Source organism: Peromyscus californicus, unplaced genomic scaffold (genome assembly GCF_007827085.1).
Source record: "Peromyscus californicus insignis strain IS unplaced genomic scaffold, ASM782708v3 Scaffold_2__1_contigs__length_46816999, whole genome shotgun sequence".
NCBI classification, from domain to species: Eukaryota; Metazoa; Chordata; class Mammalia; order Rodentia; family Cricetidae; genus Peromyscus; species Peromyscus californicus.
This window is the reverse complement of record NW_026294540.1, coordinates 10897809-10917635: the sequence shown is the minus strand read 5'-3', so window position 1 is coordinate 10917635 and position 19827 is coordinate 10897809. Positions and strand designations below refer to the sequence as shown.

At 53.9% G+C, this 19827-nt stretch overlaps 1 protein-coding gene across 1 annotated transcript; it reads left to right on the top strand.

The window, feature by feature from the left end:
* The first annotated feature begins 352 nt into the window (after positions 1–352).
* Positions 353–19794, top strand: Plbd2 (phospholipase B domain containing 2). The gene is made up of 12 exons (XM_052755206.1): positions 353–648; positions 6639–6732; positions 9794–9952; positions 11244–11344; positions 11527–11741; positions 13793–13890; positions 15712–15872; positions 16100–16195; positions 16367–16438; positions 17100–17252; positions 17713–17875; positions 18075–19794. The coding sequence occupies exons 1-12, from the start codon at positions 353–355 to the stop codon at positions 18240–18242; spliced, it is 1776 nt and encodes a 591-aa protein (XP_052611166.1). The 3' UTR covers positions 18243–19794.
* Positions 19795–19827: the final 33 nt, after the last annotated feature.

Sequence of the window (19827 nt, the reverse complement as noted above, 5' to 3'; positions counted from 1 at the left end):
CTCCGGGCTGTGGTGGTGCACACCGGAGGCAGAGACAGGAGGATCTCTGTGAGTTCGAGGCCAGCCTGACCTACAGAATGAGATTCAGGACAGCCAGGACCACACAGAGACACCCTGTTTCGTAAAACAAAACAAAACAACAAAACAAAACAAAACGAACAACAACAAAAAAGAATACGCCAATCCCGGGGAAGGAGGCCAAGCCGGCTTTCCGCAGCCAGCGGGGAACCTTTAAAGTGGGCCCCGCCCCTTCCGGCCCACAGATTCCCCGCCCACCCCGGAAGCCCGCGCGCAGGCCCCGCCCTAGCCCCGCCTCCGGAGTGACAGTCACGTGGTCCGGCGGAGGCACGCGATGGCTGCGCCCGTGGACCGGAGCCCCGGCGGCCCGGCGGCCCGGGCGCTGAGGCGGGCGCTGGCGCTCGCCTGGCTGGCCTCGCTGGCCTCGCTGGCCGGGCTGTTGCTGAGCGGCCCGGCGGGCGCCCTCCCCACACCAGGGCCCGGCGGGCGGCGCCCAAACCTCGACCCGCCCGTCTCCCGAGCCCGCTCGCTGCTGCTGGACGCCGCGTCCGGTCAGCTGCGCCTGGTGGACGGCCTCCATCCCGACGCGGTAGCCTGGGCCAACCTCACCAATGCCATCCGCGATACCGGGTAAGGGTGGGCCGTCCCCGCCGCCACCGTGGGCCTGGCGGATGACAGGACTCCGGGCTGCCGACCTAGGGAGTCCACCGCCGAGCCCAGGCCCAGCGTTAGTGGGTGACACATGAACTCCTGTCCCTAACCACAGGAGTTCTCCCCGAGGTCTGGGGGACCGCTGTGACCAGCCAGCCCGCCCGCCCTCTGCCCACATGGGCAGGCTGGCCTAGAACTCGCTGTGTGGACCAGGCTGGCCTGGAGCTCACACAGACCCGGCTGAGGCGTGCGCCCGCCGCCGCCGCCGCCGCCGCCGCCGCCGCCACCACCACCACACCAGGCTCTCCAGCCTGAGGGGTAGTGACAGCTGTCCTGGAGGCCAGGCCTTTGTCCTCCTCCAGAGACAGGGTGCCAGGAGTGAGCCTAGCTCCAAACCAGAGGGATCGTAGGGTCCCTGAGTTCACAAGCGTAGACAGTATCCTTGTTGCTGCTTCTGCCCATCCAGGGACAAGTTCATGGCCCGATGCTACAGAGCTAAGTGCTCATCAGTACGATCAGGGTCACTCTTGGGACACAGGTTGGCCCTCCGATCTCTCGTCTTTCACTAACTCCCCTGCTAGTCTGGGTCCCCACATCACCACTGTGAACCCAGAACTTAAAGGTGGGTTCTTGTTGGGGTGGGGCGGGATCTGCACCAGGAATGACGCCTTGTGCTCAGTCATTCTTATCCTGGTGTGTGGTCTCAAGGACCCAGTGCCAAACAAGATTCGGGTAGAGAAAGAGACACACACATGCAGACAAGCCCCACAGGAAGCCAGAGCCAGCAATCTGCCTGGAAACCCAGATTCAGGCAATGCTGGGGGAACCTCCAGAACCTGCATGGCCCCCCACCAGGCCTGGATATACTCATGCTCAGAGGACACAGCCTCCTTCCTACGGCATGGGCTTCCACAGGTTTGGGGGACACAGATAGATGCTAAAGACACCTCCAGTGTTGGTGGTCCTTGGAAGGTTGCTGCAGAGGTGACAGCTAGGTGTGGCCAATCTAGGAAGGCTTCCAGGGAGAGAAGGCTGCTGACTATTTGAAGGGAACCACAGCTCTGGCTGGCATCAGGGGTACCCCATGTGACTTGATCTGACAGCATGGCCTCTGCTGACTCACGCATTTTTGTTCTGGTCTTTCTTAGAGCCAAGAGGGAATGAAGAACCCCTGCTTGGATGTGAAGGCACAGGAGTGAGGTGTGCATGGGGAGGAGGTTTTGGACTCAGGAGGACATCTAAGTGTGCTAGGAATGTTTCCAGTTATAGGGCTCATGATAGTGGGGAAGGGTCTTCCTTGATTGTGTTGTACATTTCTTCCAGCCTCAGATCTACTGCTGTGTGACCCAGGGCAAGTGGCTCCCCTTCTCTGAGCCTGTTTTCTTGCCTAAAATGGGGCTGAAGGGGTCCCACAGTCTCACTGGGACTTAGAAAGCACCGTTGTAGCCGGGCGCATGCCTTTAATCCTAGTACTCAGGAGGCAGAGTCAGGTGGATCTCTGTGAGTTCAAGGCCGGCCTGGTCTACAGAACGAGATCCAGGACAGGCACCACAACAACACAGAGAAACCCTGTCTCGAAAAACCAACCAAACAAACAAACAAAAAGAACACCGCTGTTGGTTGAAAGGACTAAGGGTCCTTCAGCCATTTTATGCCTGGGGAAACCGAGGCCTCTCATGCATCTTTTCTGCCCTCTACCTCCTCTCCTATGTCATATGCCCCTTCACTCTGAGACTCCAACAGTACAGGGAGTTCATAGTGGGAGACGCTGATTTATAGGCAGGGAAACAGACCCTTGAAGACAGTTTCTTGAGGACGTGTGAGGACTTGGGTCAAATGGAAGACCTCTGGCCTGCCCTGGTCCCCCTGTCAGTGGGAGCTCCAACCTGGGGGGTGACTGTCTCACCCCCCCTCCATCCCCCCTGGAGCTGAGGACCGAACCCAAGCCCTTGCGCTTGCTAGGCAAGTGCTCTACCACTGAGCTAAATCCCCAAACCCCGTCTCATTTTTCTGGAGGGCAGAGGTCAGGAGCCAGATTCTCCTAGAACTAGAGCTCACCTTCCTTCTGGAGGTTTCTCCATTGCCAATTCTGGGATTGGTGAGGGTAAATTCTTGTCCCCCTTCTCCTTCCATTCTGCTGTTCTGGGTCTGACTCTTAATTGTTTCATTTCATTTATTTATTTATGAGGCAGGAGGTGAGGGGCACATGTACTATGATATGTGTGGGCAATTCATAGGCCCTGGGGATCGAACTCAGGTCCTTAGGCTTGGTGGCAAGCACCTTTACCTACTGAGCCGTCTTGAGGGCCTATGAGTATGACTTTGAGCCAACACCCAACACGGCCCTGAGACTGTTAGGATTTGGTGTGTTGTGGATGGAGATATTCCACGGTAGAGCCTGTGCCAGCCTAGCTGTGGCCTCCACCCTGGGGAAGGTAGGCCTCTGACTCCCTTCTTGCTTCTCAACTGGATCCCACCAACCAGAAGGCTGTCTACAGTGCTGGTTAGAGCCAGTCACCACGAGGTGGAAAATGGAGGGAAGGAGGGCAGGTTAGGAAAGCAGGAAGCATCTTGACTCTACTGCATCTGGGGAGTGGGTCATATGGCTGAGCCATTCAAGAGTGGCTAGAGAGAACCCTGCTGTGTGGGGAGGCAACCACAGGTCCTGTGTACTGCCGAAGGATTGGTGGCAGGGGAGAGTGGCCTTAGGAGACATTTAAGACCCCTACCCACGGGGGCTGGAGAGATGGCTCAGAGGTTAAGAGCACCGACTGCTCTTACAGAGTCCTGAGTTCAATTCCCAGCACCCACATGGTGGCTCACAACCATCTGTAATGAGATCTGGCGCCCTCTTCTGTATACATAATAAATAAATAAATCTTTAAGAAAAAAAAAAAAGACCCCTACCCACCTCAGCAATGGCCTAGCTTTTTAAAACATGGTACGGCTTCCTCTTCCTCCTCTTTTTCCTCTCTGTTTCTCCTAGAACTGTGGGCATTGAACCTAGGAGTTTGTGCATGCTGGGCAAGCACTCTATGATGGAACCGAACGCCCCAGGCCCTTTTTATTTTATTTTATTTTTTTTAAAGATTTATTTATTTATTATGTATACAGTGTTCTGTCTGCATGTATCTCTGCAGGCCAGAAGAGGGCACCAGATCTCATTACAGATGGTTGGGAGCCACCATGTGGTTGCTGGGAATTGAACTCAGGACCTTTGGAAGAGCAAGCAGTGCTCTTAACCTCTGAGCCATCTCTCCAGCCTGGCCCTTTTTATTTTTAAAAATTTGAAATAGGTTCTTATTATGAGGCTAGTGTGGGCTACATAGGAAGATCCTGTCTTTAAAAATTCCATGAATAATTTTTAGAAGTGTGTGTGTGTGTGTGTGTGTGTGTGTGTTCACATGTGTGCCGGTGTCTGCAGAAGCCAGAACGTGGGTGTCAGATCCCATGGAGCTGGAGTTATAGGTAGTTGTGAGCCACCATGTGGGTGCTGGTTACAGAGCCCAGGTCCTCTGCAAGGGCAGCAAGTGCTTGTAACTGCTGAGCCATCCCTCCAGTTTCCTAAATCATTTTGTTGTTGTTGTTATAAGAGTAGGGTGTGCATGTGTGAGAAAGTCTGACTGTGTAGTTCAGGCTGGCCTCAAATTTCTGGTCCTCCTGCCTCAGGTGTACACCATCTTGCCCAATGGTATTTGGTTATTTCGTAGTGAGCATTCTGGCACTTTAGAAGGATCACTCTGTTGGGTTGTGGTATGTTCTCATGTCTCCCCTGGGCTGCTGCTGTTTGAGTGGTTGCCTGCACATCTGTGTGCCATGTGTAAGCAGTACCTGAGGAGCCAGGAGAAGGCTTCGGATCCCCTGGACCTGGGGTTACAGACAGTTGTGAGCCACAGTGGGGATGCTGGGAACCAAACCCTGGTCCTCTGCAAGAGCATCAAGTGCCTTCACGGGTAAGCTGCCTCTCTAGCTCCATCCTGGGCTGCTTTTGTTGGTGGTGGTGTGTGTTGTATGTGTAGTGTGTGTTTTATTCTCTCTCTGTGTGTGTGTGTGTGTGTTTTGTTTTGTGTGTGTATGTGCAGTGTGTGTTTTGTTCTCTCTGTGTTTTGTTCTGTGTGTGTAGTGTGTGTTTTGTTCTCACTGTGTTTTGTTCTGTGTGTGTGTGTTTTATTCTCTCTTTCTGTGTGTGTGTGTGTGTGTGTGTGTGTGTGTGTAGGCCAGAGGTCTACCTTGGGTGTTGTTCCTCAGGTGCTGGCTACTATATTTTTTTGAGGCAGGATTTCTTACTAGATAGGGACTTGTTGATTAGGTGAAGCTGGCTGGCCAAGGAGCCCCGAAGATTTGTCTGTGTCCTCCCCCTCCTCAATGCTGGAATCACAAATATGGGCCACCAGCTTTTTATGTGGGTCTCCATGTCCAGCTTTTTACGTGGCTTTCCATGCTTGGAGAGCCAACAAACATTTCACTGACGGACCGACTGTCTTTCCAGCACACACCTTTTTTTTTTTTTTTTTTTGAGAAAGGGTCTCATGTAGCTTATGCTGTTCTAAATGACTTTGAACTTGTTATCCTCCTGCCTCCACCTCCTGAATGCCAAGAATATAGTCATATGACCAGATGCCCAGTTTATGAAGGGTTGGGGACAGAACCCAGGGCTTGGTGCCTGCTAGGTGAGCATTCTGCCAACCTAGTGGCACCCCCACCCCCTACCCAATGAAGTTACTTAAGAAAAAAAAAATTATTTATCTGTGTGTGTATGCCTGTGTGAGTTTACGTACCAGGTGCCTGCAGAGGCCTGAGGAAGGGCTTGGATCTCCTGGAACTGGACTCCCAGGCTCTTGTGAGCTGCCTAATGTTGGTATTGGGAACTAATCTTGGGTCATCTGCAAGAGCTCATAATTGCTGAGCTATCTCTCCAGCCTCTGGAGAACTATTTTGAAGGCAATTCTATTAAGAAAATGAGAACAAGGATTGAAGCGATAATTTATAGCACTCCCATGCTGGGGAGGTGGAACTTTGGGGGAAATCCAGGTCTCTGTGAGAGACTTCATCTCAAAAATAAATAATGATGGTAGCCTGACTTGACAGAGTCCTGCTCTGCCCTTGGTGACCACTGACCCTGCAAGTGTATCAGTTAGCACTGAGCAGCAGTGCCCCATAACAAACGGCCCCAACAGCTGCTGGCCCTCGTGGAGCTGAGCCACTAGGGTCGCTGTCTGTGGACATGCTCTGTTCTGGGTGTTGTCCGCTCCTGGGACCTGTGGGCTGGCTGCGATGTCCTTCCACAACAGCGGCAGAGGCACAGAAGGGCAGTGGGAGTCTGTAGCTTTGCGCCTGTCCTGGAACTTACTCTGTAGCCCAGGGGGCCTCAAACTCACAGAGATCCGCCTGACTCTGCCTCCCCAGTGCTGGGATTAAAAGCGGGCGCCACCACAGCCCGGCCTCTTGATCGTCTTAACAGCAAACAAATCGGACGTGGTTGCCAGATATTGCCAGCTTAGAAAGTGCCAGCCAGCATGACTGGGGACATCAGTTGGCATAGGTGGGGAGAGGGGGCAGGTTTAGTCTCTGGTTGGAACGCACTTCCTGTCTTAGGGATCTGGCCCAGTTTGTGTGCAGGTACAGACCAGCAGGCTGACATCTGTGTGGGCAGCTGTTGCTCACTGGGCTGTTTTTATGGTCTAACCAGAGGCTGGACAGGCATGGTATTACACACCTGGGATGTCAGCACGGAGGAAGCCGAGGCAGGAGGGTTAGAGTTCCAGGCCAGCCTGGGCTCCATAGTGAGACCCTGTCTGGAGAAACAGAAACAGGGCTGGAGCGCATATCGGGCACACGAGGCCCTGGATTCCGTCTGTGTTGTAAGGAATTGAAAGTCAAACCCCAGGTGCCTGCAGCCACGGGTCTGCTGTGGTGGCTTGTTTTGTAGGTCCCCGATATTGACTGAATGTCCTCCCTCTCCCCTCCAGGTGGGCCTATCTGGACCTGGGCACAAATGGAAGCTACAATGACAGCCTTCAGGCCTATGCAGCTGGTGTGGTGGAGGCCTCTGTGTCCGAGGAGGTAAGACCAATGTGGGGAGCCTGGGTTCCTGCCCCCAGCCAAGCCAGGACATCCTCAGGACTTTCAGTGGGGTTGTGTGTGTGTTGTTGTGTGAATGGGTCCCACCTCCTGTCCTCCATGTAGGTGGGGAGAAAAAGAGTCTGTTCTTCAAAACAGCACCTGAAGCTGGACATGGTGGAACATGCTTGTTACTGCATGAGTTGGGAGGCTGAGGCAGGAGGATTGCTGAGTTTGAGGGTAGCCTGAGCTAGAGACAAAGAAACAAAAATTCCTAGGCTATTATTCATGCCTCTTGTCCCAGCAACTGGGGGATAGAGGGACAAGGGTCAGGAGTTCAGGAACAGTCTTGACCACATACCCCCAAAAAAGGGGGGGAAAGGGAAAACAGTGCAATCTAGTGGTTTTGGGTACACCTCTAAGGTTGTGCAGTCAGACCACTACCACCAAGTTTAGAGTTTCTTCATCATCCAGAAGGAACCCATCCAGCTAACACTCCACGGAGCCCTGGGCACCACCAAGGCCAACGGTGTGGTTTGCATTTTGTTTTCTAAACATCCCACAGAAGTGCGGTCATACAGTGGCGGTGCCGCCGCCTCCTCCTCCTCCTCCTCCTCCTCCTCCTCCTCCTCCTCCTCCTCCTCCTCCTCCTCCTCCTCCTGGCTTTTGTTTCTGTTGAGATAGAGGCTCGGTAGCCCTGGCTGGTTGCAGACTCAGGGTGTAGCCAAGGATGTCCCTGAACTCGTGGTTCTCCTGCCTCCCATCTCTAGTGCTGGGGTCACAGTAGTGTGTCACCACTTGGTCTGTACAGTGCTGGGATGGAGCCCCGAGCTCAGGATGCGTGCTGGGAAGTGCAAGCCTTCTTGTAACTGCCACTCGGCATAATGTTTTCCTTTTCTTTTGTGTTCGTGTATTCTAAAAAGATGATGTGAATTCTAGGGACTGAATTCAGGTCATCAGGCTTGGTGGCAAGCTCCTGTACCTTCTGAGTCATCTCCATGGCCCCAATGTGACAGTTTATACATACATGTTCTGTACTTCACCCGTGTCCCCCAGCTGCTTTCTCTGTTCTTCCCACCTCCCAGCGGCCCCTTCCTCACCCTAATGGTCCGTGGTTCTCCATTCTGCCTTCATGTCTTCTTCCCCTTGGTATTTTTGAAAGATTTATTTATTTATTTATTGGTTTTTGACAACAGGCTTTCTCTGTTGTAACAGTCCTGGCTGTCCTTGAACTCACTCTATAGACCAGGCTGGCCTCGATCTCACAGAGATCCGCCTGCCTCTGCCTCCTGAGTGCTGGCTGGGATTAAAGGCATGGACCACCACCGCCTGGCTAAAGATTTATTTTTATTTATATTGGTGTGTGTGTGTGTGTGTGTGTGTGTGTGTGTGTGTGTGTGTGTAGTGTGTGTGTAAGAGCATGCCACATGTACGTGGGTGTTCAAAGAGGCTGAAGAGTGTCAGATCTGGAGCTGGAGTTACAGTGGTGTAGGGAACCGAACTCTGGCCCTCTTCAAGAGAAGCAAGCACCATGGAGCAGTTGCCGAGAGTGTGGGGCTTTGGGACTGGCAAAAGCCCATCTTGACATGGACCCCAATGTTGGTCCCATGATTCAATGTCTCAGTGTTTGGGGACACGGGAATTTGCCCACCTGTGCCTCAGTTTCCCCAGCTGTAAAGTGGATGTGTTGGTTTCACTTCACTGTAATGAAATACCCAAGACAGTGAGCTCATAAAGGCAAGGGTTTGTTTTGTTTGGCTCATTCATAGTTCTGGATGGTTCCTGCCCAAAGGCCGGTGGATCATTGCTTTGGGCCTCTGGTAGGTCTGGACAGCAGTGGCAGGGACATATCCATAGCAGAGCAAGACATTTCCTTCATGAGCCAGAAGACAAAAATGGAGGAGGAAGAGAGCAGGGTCCCAGAGTCCTAGGACAAGCTCAGAAACCTCACGCTCTCCTCACAGCAATGCCGCCCAGTGGACCACTGTGTGCAGACAGCGATCACATGCTTAGCTCAGAGCACTGGAGGCCACAGCATGCCCATCTGTGTGAGGCTGCTCACTAGCATGAGCCGTAGGCCAGCAGGCCTCCTCCTGGGGAGCATCGGCTCTGTGCCCTGGTTGTTCTAGGTTGGGTCGGGCTGACCTTGGTAGGCTTACTGGTGCTGTTGAAGTCGGCTGGTGGGGTATCTGAGTGGTCTGGGATAACCTCATCCACATGTCCAGGAGTTGATGTCCATCAGCTGGGGACAGGGTAGGCTGGCTGCAGTCTCCTCCCCAGTAGGCAAGCCCAAGCTTTTCCATACTGCACCTGGGCAGTGCTGACAGCCTGGCGCACTTTTCTGGCCCGGTGAGTCAGCAGGGGGTTGTCTTGTTCCCTCTGTCCTCCATGCTTGGAACAGAGTAGGGAGCTGCCCAGAAGCAGCCAAGAGTGGTGGTATATGCTCACAGTGCCTGGAGTAATCTTAGCAGGCCAGAGGCCGAGGAGTGTGAACCTGTTTAAAAATCCAAACAATAGCTGGAAATGTGGTGGCATTGGTAGATAGCTTGCCTAGCAGGCACAGGCTCCAGAGTCCATCCCCAGCATTGCATAGCCAGGCTTGATAATGCATACTTGTAATCCCAGCACTTGGCAGATGGAAGCAGGAAGATCAGGTGTTCAAGGCCAGCCTCATCTACTTAAGACCCCCACTGCCAAACAACCCAAACAAAACAACAAAGCCAGACCTGAGGACTAAGCTGTTATCCAGTGGCCTTGCAGAGCATTTGCTTGGCCTGCACGAGGCCCTGTGTCTAATTTCCAGTGCTACAAACCCGACAGAAATGACCCAAGACCCCTGTATTTGATGGTGGAGCACAATGCTCAACCCGGTCCCAGCAACAGAGAAGGTGCAGTCTAGCCTGGACCTTCCATATCACAGGCCCCAGAAGAGGGTGACCCAAGGCTTTGGGCCTTGAAGGGGGCTGAGAGCCACATAGGCTAGGGGCTGCCTCTGCACTTTGGTGGGGCGAGTCCTAGGGTCCCGTACAAAGAGAACAGCAGCTGCCCTGCCTCCTCCCCACAGCTCATCTACATGCATTGGATGAACACGATGGTCAATTACTGTGGCCCCTTTGAGTATGAAGTCAGCTACTGTGAGAAACTCAAGAGCTTCCTGGAGGCCAACCTGGAGTGGATGCAGAGGGAGATGGAGCTTAACCAGGACTCTCCATACTGGCACCAGGTGGGCCAGGCTGCCCTGCTCGAGGGGAGGTGGCTCTTTGGGTGTGCCCGTGTCCTATGCAGTCCCTGGCTGGCCCTGAGTGAGCCAGACGTCCAGTGCGTTCTAGTGTCGGTCAGCATCTGCAGCCTTCCTCTCCGAGCTGCCATCCTTCCATCTGTCCACTTGATGCACCTCCAGCTGCTCATTCTGGCCCGGATGCCCAGCCCTTTCCGCCTTCCTGCTGTCAAAGAACCTAGATGTAGCTAAGTGGTGGCATGTGGCTCTCACTGTCAGGGAGGTGTCGGAAGGCTGGATAAGGCGAACACCATTTCAGAAAGGGAGGGAGGAGAAAAATGCCAGCCTTTGCATTCCCTGCCTGGGCTGAGCTTTACTGACTGGATGCTAAGGGCTAGGCCTGGGTGGCTGGCTCCTTGGCCTTGGGCTGCTGGCTAGGTCATCAGTGCAAAGAACCTGTGAATTCTCTAGGGACCTGAGGGTTTAGCTGCACAGCACAGGCAGTAGCCTCTGTGGATGACCCTGCGTCCTCCAGTGCTGACACCGTTATCCTCCTATACATAGTTCTCTCTGCCAACTCATCTACTGCCCCTCTGCATCAGGCTGTCTCACTCCACATACCCACTCATCCCACCATGCTTCCATATGTCTGCTTACTCGCCAACACACATCAACCCATCTACCCTCCATATCACCCGTGTACCCCCTTCTGTCCCATCCATCCACCCATGCGTGCATCTGCTTACTAAGGTATTCCTTCACCCAGCAATGCATCTGCTTAGATACCCACATGCACACATCAACCCATCCATCCTTCTGTCTGTCCACCTGTCTACCCATCCCCTCCTGTCCATCCATTCCTACCCAGTCCGCCCATCTATCTTGCCTGGACTTAACTTGCCCAGCACCAGCCAAGATCCAGTGAGAGGCATGATGATGCCTCTAGTTACAGGTGCTGAGGCAGAACTGGCCGTGGGGAGAAGGCAACCTCAGGGCAGGTGCCAGGGTCAGCCACACAGCCAGCATCTAAGACGAGGGGGATATTTGGAAGGGGGTCTGGCCAAACTGGAAGGCTTTGTTGAGGAGGTGGCTTTTGATCTGGGTTCTTAAGTGAGGGGGACTTGGGGTCAGCATGAGGATGTGTCATACAGTTAGTTGAGTTACTGAAAGCAGGAAAGGGGTCAGGGCTGGCTGGAGCCTGTTGAGCACCCCTGGACCAGGTCAGAGCCCCAGCAATGGTATAGAAGGGGTGAACTGGGTGGGGGAGGGGCTCATCCTCCCTCTGCCCCTCCCCTAGGTGCGGCTGACCCTCCTGCAGCTGAAAGGCCTGGAGGACAGCTACGAAGGCCATTTGACCTTCCCAACTGGGAGGTTCACCATCAAACCCTTGGGGTTCCTGTAAGTGCCCAGCCCCAGCCTGCGCAGGGTGGGTAAGGAGTCATGAACCTCATAGTCATCCCGGTTCTAGGCCAGCTCTGTCATTTCCTGCTCCCAGAACACAGTGGGTCTACTGACCCCTGGGGCCTCAGCTGTGACAAGGGTGTAGAGTAGCCGCTGACCCTCCCATCCTGGCTCCTCAGCCTGCTGCAGATCGCCGGAGACCTGGAAGACCTAGAGCCAGCCCTGAATAAGACCAAAACCAAGGCTTCCCTGGGCTCCGGTTCCTGCTCCGCTCTCATCAAGCTGCTGCCAGGTGGGCGTGACCTCCTGGTGGCACACAACACATGGAACTCCTACCAGAACATGCTTCGCATCATCAAGAAGTACCACCTGCAGTTCCGGGAGGGACCGAGAGGTGAGAAGAGGGAGCAGCAGCCTTGCAGGAGGGTGGTGCACAGAGGTGGGGCCTTGGGCGGAGCTCTGGATTGGAGCCAGAAGTTCATTTTTTTTTTAAGATTTATTTATTTGGCCGGGTGGTGGTGGCAAGGGGGGGGGAGGTAGGGGAAGAGAAGGAAAGGAGGAGCCTAAAGAGACCAGCATGGGAAAAAAAACAAAAACAAAAAACAAAACAAAAAACAACAACAACAACAAAAAACACTTGAGAAGAAACAAATCTTTTTCTTTTTTTTTTTTTAAATTTATTATATATACAGTGTAATGTCTGCATGTATCCTTGCAGGCCAGAAGAGGGCACCAGATCTCATTACAGATGGTTGTGAGCCACCAAGTGGGTGCTGGGAATTGAACTCAGGACCTCTGGAAGAACAGCCAGTGTTCTTAACCGCTGAGCCATCTCTCCAGGCCAGGAAACAAATCTTAATAATTAACTCACTAGCAGGGCAGAGGTGGCATGTGCCTTTAATCCCAGTACTCAGGAGGCAGAGCCAGGAGAATCTCTGTGAGTTCAAGGCCAGCCTGGTCTCCAGAGCGAGATCCAGGACAGGCACCAAAGTTACACAGGGAAACCCTGTCTCGAAAAACAAAAAACAAAAACAAAAACAAAAGGTATTTATTTATTTATTTAATGTATATGAGTGCTCTATCTGCATGTACACCTTTATGCCAGAAGAGGGTATCAGATCCCACTGTAGATGGTTGTGAGCTACCATGTGCTCTTAACAGCTGAGCCATCTCTCTGGCCCTGTGCCAAGAATTCTTATTTGGCAAGCAAGGTCTGTCAGCTGGCTCCCAAGGTTACCACCATCCACCCCTCTGCCTTTACCTACCCTTCTACTTTCTTCTGACTATCATGGAGGGTTGAACCCTGGGCCTTCTTGCCAGGCAAACGCTGTACCATTCAGCTGCATGCATGTCCCAGCTGGCCTTGAACTCACTCTAGTGTGTGCCCACCACCTTCCCAGTGAGGCAAGCAGAACACTGGCAGTGGGGAGAGACCAGTTGCACATAGTGGGGCGGCACTAACTAGCAGTCCTCCTGCCTCAGCCTCCTGGGTACTGGGACAACAGGCACTCACCACCATGGTTTCTTACATTTTTAACTCTTTAAAACCTGCTTAAGGGCTAGGGATATATCTCCATGGCAGATCGCTCACCTGGCATGAGCAAGTCCCTCAAAACAGTACCACCAATACGTGGAAGCTATGTGCAGGGGAAATTGTGCCAAATAGCGAGGCCCTCTTGCATGTGACATCCATGGCCCTCGGGACGTTGTCCCTGCAGATGGGTTGTTTACTTGTAGCTGTTCCAAGGTCCCTTCTGATTTTTTCGTTGCTTTATCCTCATCTGGTCTCAGTTGTATACAGTCACATATGTCATGGGTCCAGAGTAGACACCAACCCCACCCTGAGCTCCCCCCTCGCAGATCCTCCCGATGAAGTGAGATCCATCTGCATTTTTAAATGACTTTATTTATTTGCTCCTTCTAAAACTAATTCGCCAGCAGTGTTAGGAAAGTCTGTCTCCAGCTACCCTGAGGAGCAGTTTCAGAGCATCTTGCTGTCATCACCTTGCAAGTTTGCTGTGGAATCAGTAGAGACAGCCCGTGGGGCTCCTCCCCTTCCTTCTGCTCCTTCTACCCTTTCCTCCTCTCCTTCCTCTCTCTCCTCTTCATCCTCTTCCTTATCTTCCTCCTCTACCTTCCCCGCCTCTTCCTTTTTGAATTAGAGTCTCATCATGTAGCTCTGGCTGGCCTGGAACTCACTGTGTAGCCCATGTAGCTTTGAACTTGGAGCAGTCCTCCTGCCTCAGCCTCCTGGTGTTAGCATTCCAGACAGGTGCCACTCACATATTTTATGTGAAGGGCCTCGTTTGCTGTAACAAATGGCTGAAGGGATGAGAGCGGCCCCCTGAGGACTGCTTGTTCCTCACTGGAGACTCCAGTCTTGTGGGATGGGGTATGGGGTCCCCACAGGGCCTGCCTGACCAGCTCATCCCCTCCCCCCCACAGAGGAGCACCCCTTGATTGCTGGCAACAACTTGGTCTTTTCATCTTACCCGGGCACCATCTTCTCCGGTGATGACTTCTACATCCTGGGCAGTGGGCTGGTGAGTGGCATGTGAGTCACATGCTCCCTGGGGATACAGCATACAGGCTCTGGGGATACAGTGAAGGATGAGGTGTGCAGGACCTCTGAGGCACTGTCTTGGAGACTTTGCAAAGCCCTGAAGTGCAGTGACCTTGGTTTGTTTTTCTGAGTTCAGCATAAACACCTCCTTTCAGCGGGTGACCTTGCTCTCTGCTGCCTTCCCCTCCCCATCCACTAACCTGGCCACATTCTGAAGAGCTGCTGTTTACAGCGCCCTGCTTCCTCTGCTCCCTGGCTGGCATCCAGGCCCCTTTAGAAATCTGTTCCTGGCGCCTGAGATCACAGACTGATGCTGCCAGGAGACGACTTTGCTGCAGAAAGCGCCTGGGTGCAGCGGATGCGAGGGCACTGGCAGGGCGAGGTGGGGTTCACGTTCATGTTCCTGCCGTTGCTGCTTCCTAGTGTGGGGGAGGCTTGTGGGGCCAGGGGGGAGAGGCAGCAGGAGCCTCAGGCCAACAAGCTTCCCCCGCCTGTTCCCAGAGGGCCCTCTATGTGTGCGCATGCACGTCTGTGTGTCTGTGTCTGTCTGTCTGCACGTGTGCAGTGGAACCTTGGGCCTCCTCACTGAGCCAGGAGAGGAGGCCATCAACCCCTTTTACAGTGTAGGATACTGGTGACCTTCTCAGACTCTTGCTTTATTTGTTTGTTTGTTTATTTGTTTGTTTATTCATTCATTTATTTATTTAAGCATAGTCTTACTATGTAGCCCTGGTTGGTTTAGAACTTGCTGTGTAGACTAGGCTGGTCTTGAACTCAGAGAGATCTGCTTGCCTTTGCCTCCCAAGTGCTGGGTTTAAAGGTGTGAGCCACTATACCCAGCTTTTATTTTTTATGTTTTTGTTTGTTTGCTCTATTTATTTATTAATTTAGGTTTTTTAAGACAGTGTATCACTCTGTGGCTCAGGCTGCCCTGGAACTCAGTACATAGCCCAGGCCAGCAGTCCTCCTGCCTCAGCCTTCCGAGTAGACTGCAGTTATACGCCTGTGCCAGGCCCAGCTTAGATGGTGTCTTTATTTTTCTTCTCTTTCTATTTTTTAGTTTGGTTTTCTGAGACAGGGTCTCATGTAGCCCATGCTGGCCCCAAACACACTCTGTAGCTGAGGTTTCCTTGAGCTCCTGATCCTCCTGCCTCTACCTCCCTAGGACTGGGGTTAAAAAGGTGTTTAGGACTGTGCCCAGCTAAGGCTTCACTCTGAAGCCCTGGCTCACCTTGAACTTCTGACAGTCTTCCTGCCTCTCTGCCTCTGCCTCCTGAGTACTGGGTTATAGGCATGTGCCACCACACCTAGCTAGTTCTGCGTTGGTTTTAACCGGTGAGAACAAGGCATGTTTATGTAGACACATAAGGGCCCCAGGGAGCAGTGAGGTTTCATAGGCAGCAGCAGATGGCTTGTGACTCCAAGACAGAGCAACGTGGGCTAGGGTCTTCCCAATGTCTCTGGCTGCAGGGGAGTCAGGTGAATAACCTCATGCCACCAGCTCTCCCTGTGGAGCAGAGTGAAGGGGTGGGATGAAATGCTGCCTTTTAGGGGATACTTCACCTTTTGACAAGGGAGGCACTTAGGAGTGGCATTCTGGGCTCCTCAGTCTGGTCCCCAAGGTAGAGCTGGGTACAAGATCCTGAGTCTCCCCCAAACTAAATACTTTTCCAAGGAATCCAAGAGGGGTGTGCACCAGAGCAGGTTAGGGTTGTAAGGAAAGCATAAACACTGACTTCTGAGCCTCCGAGACAGGGCAGGGCTGCCATGTGGAGTCTGCAGCCCACTCTCTCTCTCACAGGTCACCCTGGAGACCACCATCGGCAACAAGAACCCCGCCCTGTGGAAGTATGTGCAGCCCCAGGGCTGCGTGCTGGAGTGGATTCGGAACGTCGTGGCCAACCGCCTGGCCTTAGATGGGGCCACCTGGGCAGAGGTCTTCAAGCGGTTCAACAGTGGCACGTGCGTGCGTGCGTGCGTGCGTTCCTGGCCCCACAGCCCTACTTGGGGACCACTGGGGCTCCGGGGTCTTCTGCCCAGCCCCTTCTCTTAGATGCTCACTGGAGCAGCTCGAGCTCCTTCCTTGTTTTATACTTGGGGAAACTGAGGCTCAAGAACGAAAGGATTTTCTTTTCTCCTCTCCCGAAAGCGTTCCAGGTTTGATGTAGTTCTTTCCTTGTGCCTGGCAGGTATAATAACCAATGGATGATTGTGGACTACAAGGCATTCATCCCTAAGGAGCACAGCGCTGGAAGCCGGGTGCTTACCATCCTAGAACAGATTCCGTGAGTCCCTGGGGCAGAGGGAGGAAGGGCGGCCTAGGAGAGGGGTACCCCTGATGGGGGTGGGAGGTTCAGGACTCGGCACAGTTCCTGCTCAGGGCGCCGAGAGCCCTCACACTGGCTGTGCCCTCAGCTTGTCTCCTCACTTGCTTTGTCCATCTCTCCGGGTCTCAGGGGCATGGTGGTGGTGGCCGACAAGACCGCAGAGCTCTACAAGACGACCTACTGGGCTAGCTACAACATCCCGTATGTGCTCTTTCTTTTTCCACACTCTCCGTCCCCCCAGTCTGTCCTCCCTGAGGCAGAGTCCTCCCTATTGACATTTGAAACATGCAGGACAACGAGAGCTGTCCCAGCCCCTCTCCTGCGGGAAAGCTGTACCTCATGTGTGACCTCCAGTTCTGGTAGCCGCTGCAGGGTGACTTGGGACGGCCACACCTTGGGACTGGGTATTGCCAGGCATTCAGCTGGACCCAACCCTGTCTCCTGAGAGATGGAGATGCCCATGAAGTACCCAGGCTAAAGTTGAGGTGTGGCTGGGACAGCCTGAGTCCCAGTAAACTCAGTCTTAGCTGGGTTCTTCAGAGCTATCTTACATCCTGTGCTTTCTTAGGATGTAAGGACCTGCCATTGGGTCCTTGTGACCATGATACCTGACTGTAGCAGCCTGTTCTCATTCCACAGATGTGGAAACTGAGGCAGGGATCGCTGGTTGGAGAATGCTGAGATGGGATTTGACCCAGAGCCCAGGTTTATCCCTTACAGTACAAGAGGGCCTTGCTGCAACCTGATGTGGCCCTGATCACAGTTCCACTGTGACTGCCTCCCCTCCCCCCCCACATTCTGGCTACAGCTTCAGTCAGTTGTGGCTGGTAGGACTCGTGGGTGACCACCCTTGTCCCAGCAGGTTCTTTGAGACTGTATTCAACGCTAGTGGGATGCAGGCCTTGGTGGCCCAGTATGGAGACTGGTTCTCCTACACTAAGAATCCTCGAGCCCAGATCTTCCGGAGGGACCAGTCATTGGTGGAGGACTTGGACTCCATGGTCCATCTCATGAGGTGGGTCAGCACACTCCTAGCTTGGTGCAGAGAGCCACCTGTGTGTCTGTGACAGTGCCGCTGAACCTTGCCACAAGTCTTGGTCTGCAGGTGGCGGGCCTTGTTCCCTGCTATCCTTGGGGAATCCCTTTCTCCTGGGAGATGGAGATGCCTGCCCAGGACCCAGGCTGGAGCTGAAGTGTGGTTGGGCAGCCTGAGTCCCCACAGATGCTGTTGAGGAATAGACTGGGTGTCTGACCTGTTTGGAGGAAGGGCCTGGAGAACCTCCCCCAGGAAGAGTCAAGTGACAAGGCTAGGGTGACCCCTTGGAGGGGTGAGGGTGGTCCACATCTGACCCTGCCTGAGACGTGGCTGGTGTTAGGAGAAGCCTAGAAAGTTTAGGAAGGGTCAGGGCCATTCTGTGCCATGAGGAGCTTGGCTCTTCTCGAGGGTGACTAGCATCCTTTCCATCTGCATCCAGGTACAATGACTTTCTTCATGACCCTCTGTCACTGTGTGAAGCCTGCACCCCGAAGCCCAATGCGGAGAACGCCATCTCTGCCCGCTCTGACCTTAACCCCGCCAATGGCTCCTACCCATTTCAGGCCCTGCACCAGCGTGCCCATGGTGGCATTGATGTGAAGGTTCGCCACCCAAGCCAGCTGCCACATGCTCTGGGGAAGGGTGGGTGGAGCAGGTGCAGGGTCAGGGGGCAGACCTGGGATGCAGTTGGGTCAAGGTTAAGGGGATATTTGCTTTGGGGTCAGCTTCAGAATGGTGCTCTGAGAGCTGGGCCCCCAGATTGAGCCCTACCACCTCAGTGGCTTGCTCTCTGGCCTCCAGGTGACCAGCTTTTCACTGGCCAAGTTCATGAGCATGCTGGCAGCCAGTGGCCCCACGTGGGACCAGTTACCCCCATTCCAGTGGAGTAAATCGCCGTTCCACAACATGCTGCACATGGGCCAGCCCGATCTCTGGACATTCTCACCCATCAAGGTCCCATGGGACTGAGGATCTGCTCCACCCAGTTGCCTTCATTCTGTGTGGCCGGTAGGGTCACACACGTGCCGCCCACCCTTTGGGGCTCTGTCCTCACTGCACTCTGGTCTGGGTGGTCTCCTCTGCAGGGACACAAACCCCGAGGGCTCAGAGCTGACTCCGTCCCCAAGCCTTTTGCCCATTCATCGCTCTTTTCTCTGCCCCTGTCCCCGCGTAGGCTGAGGCTTATGCTTGGCTGTGGGCCAGGTGGGATCCTGGGCACCGTTCTCCTAGTGCTCGTCCCTCAGTGTGTCGGGGGGACGCTGATGGGGCTCATCATTGCTGTCACTACTAGCCTGCGGGCTGTCACCTCAGGGAGCAGTCCGTGTCCCCTTCACTGGGCAGCTTTCCTGAGGATAGAAGCTTGAAAACAAAAACCAAAGTTTCTGGCTGCTTGTAGCTGGAGGGTCTTGAGTGTTCTTTCGGCAGGAGGGGTGCACCATCACCCTATGCTCCTGCCCCCCACGGCCCAAGCCTACCCAGGCCTCCTGGTAGGTGTCCCTGGCTCTGCTGTGGTAAGCAAAGCACAGGCTGTGCTCTCATTAACCAGGAGGGGCCGTGGCCCTGCTGTGTCTTGTGAGGCAGCAGTGAAGCTTGTGGCCTTCTGGCACCACACCTGTCCATCATCCTCACCACCCGCCCTTTCACTCCTGTGCCAGTCCACCTGCCCACCCGGCCACTCACCCATCCCATGCATGTTACCATCTACGCACTTGTCCATCCGTCCAGCCACCTGCCCACCCAGCCCTTATCTACCTGTTCACCTATCCATCCTCACCTGCCCACCCACCCAGAACCACCCACCCCTTTCCTTTTGGTTTTGAGGCACAGCCTTTGCTCTGTAACTCAGGTTGGTCTTGAACTTGTGATCACTGTGCCTTCACCTCTCATGTGCTGGATTTACATGTATGGGCCACCGTGCCTGTTGTCTGTTTTTCATCTGTCAGTCCACTAATCTGTCTCTGTTCACTTGTCTGTTCCTCCCTATATGTCCACTTATCCCTGTTAGTCCCTTTGTCCATCCACCCTTCTGCTCAGTATCCATCTCATGTGCTGCATTCTGGGTCCTTGTCTGGCCTGCCCTGCTAGCCCCCAAGACCCTAAGTTCTGCTGTGAGGCTCAGAGACCCACAAGAAACCTTGTTAGGAAAGTTAGGGAATGCTCTCTGTGGCGAGCATAAAAGCTAACTGCCCTGAAGTAGACCAGCAGTCCAGCGTCCTGGAGCCCTGCCATGCTGGGGTGGGCAGTGGAGTGAAAGACCTGCTCTCCCAGTACCCTGGGGTCCTGAGAGGTGTGGGTGGCTCTGCCCCAGCCAGCCCAGTGCCTGTCAGGTGTTTTGAGTTTTGTTGGAAGGGGGGATTGTGGGGTTTGTTGTTGTTTTGGTTTTTTGAGACAGGGTTTCTCTATGTAACAGCCCTAGCTGTCCTGGAACTCACTCTGTAGACCAGGCTGGTCTTGAACTCACAGAGATCTGCCTGCCTCTGCCTCTCAAGTGCTGGGATTAAAGACATGCGCCACCACTGCCCGACTGTGAGGGCTTTTTTGACACAAAGGTCAA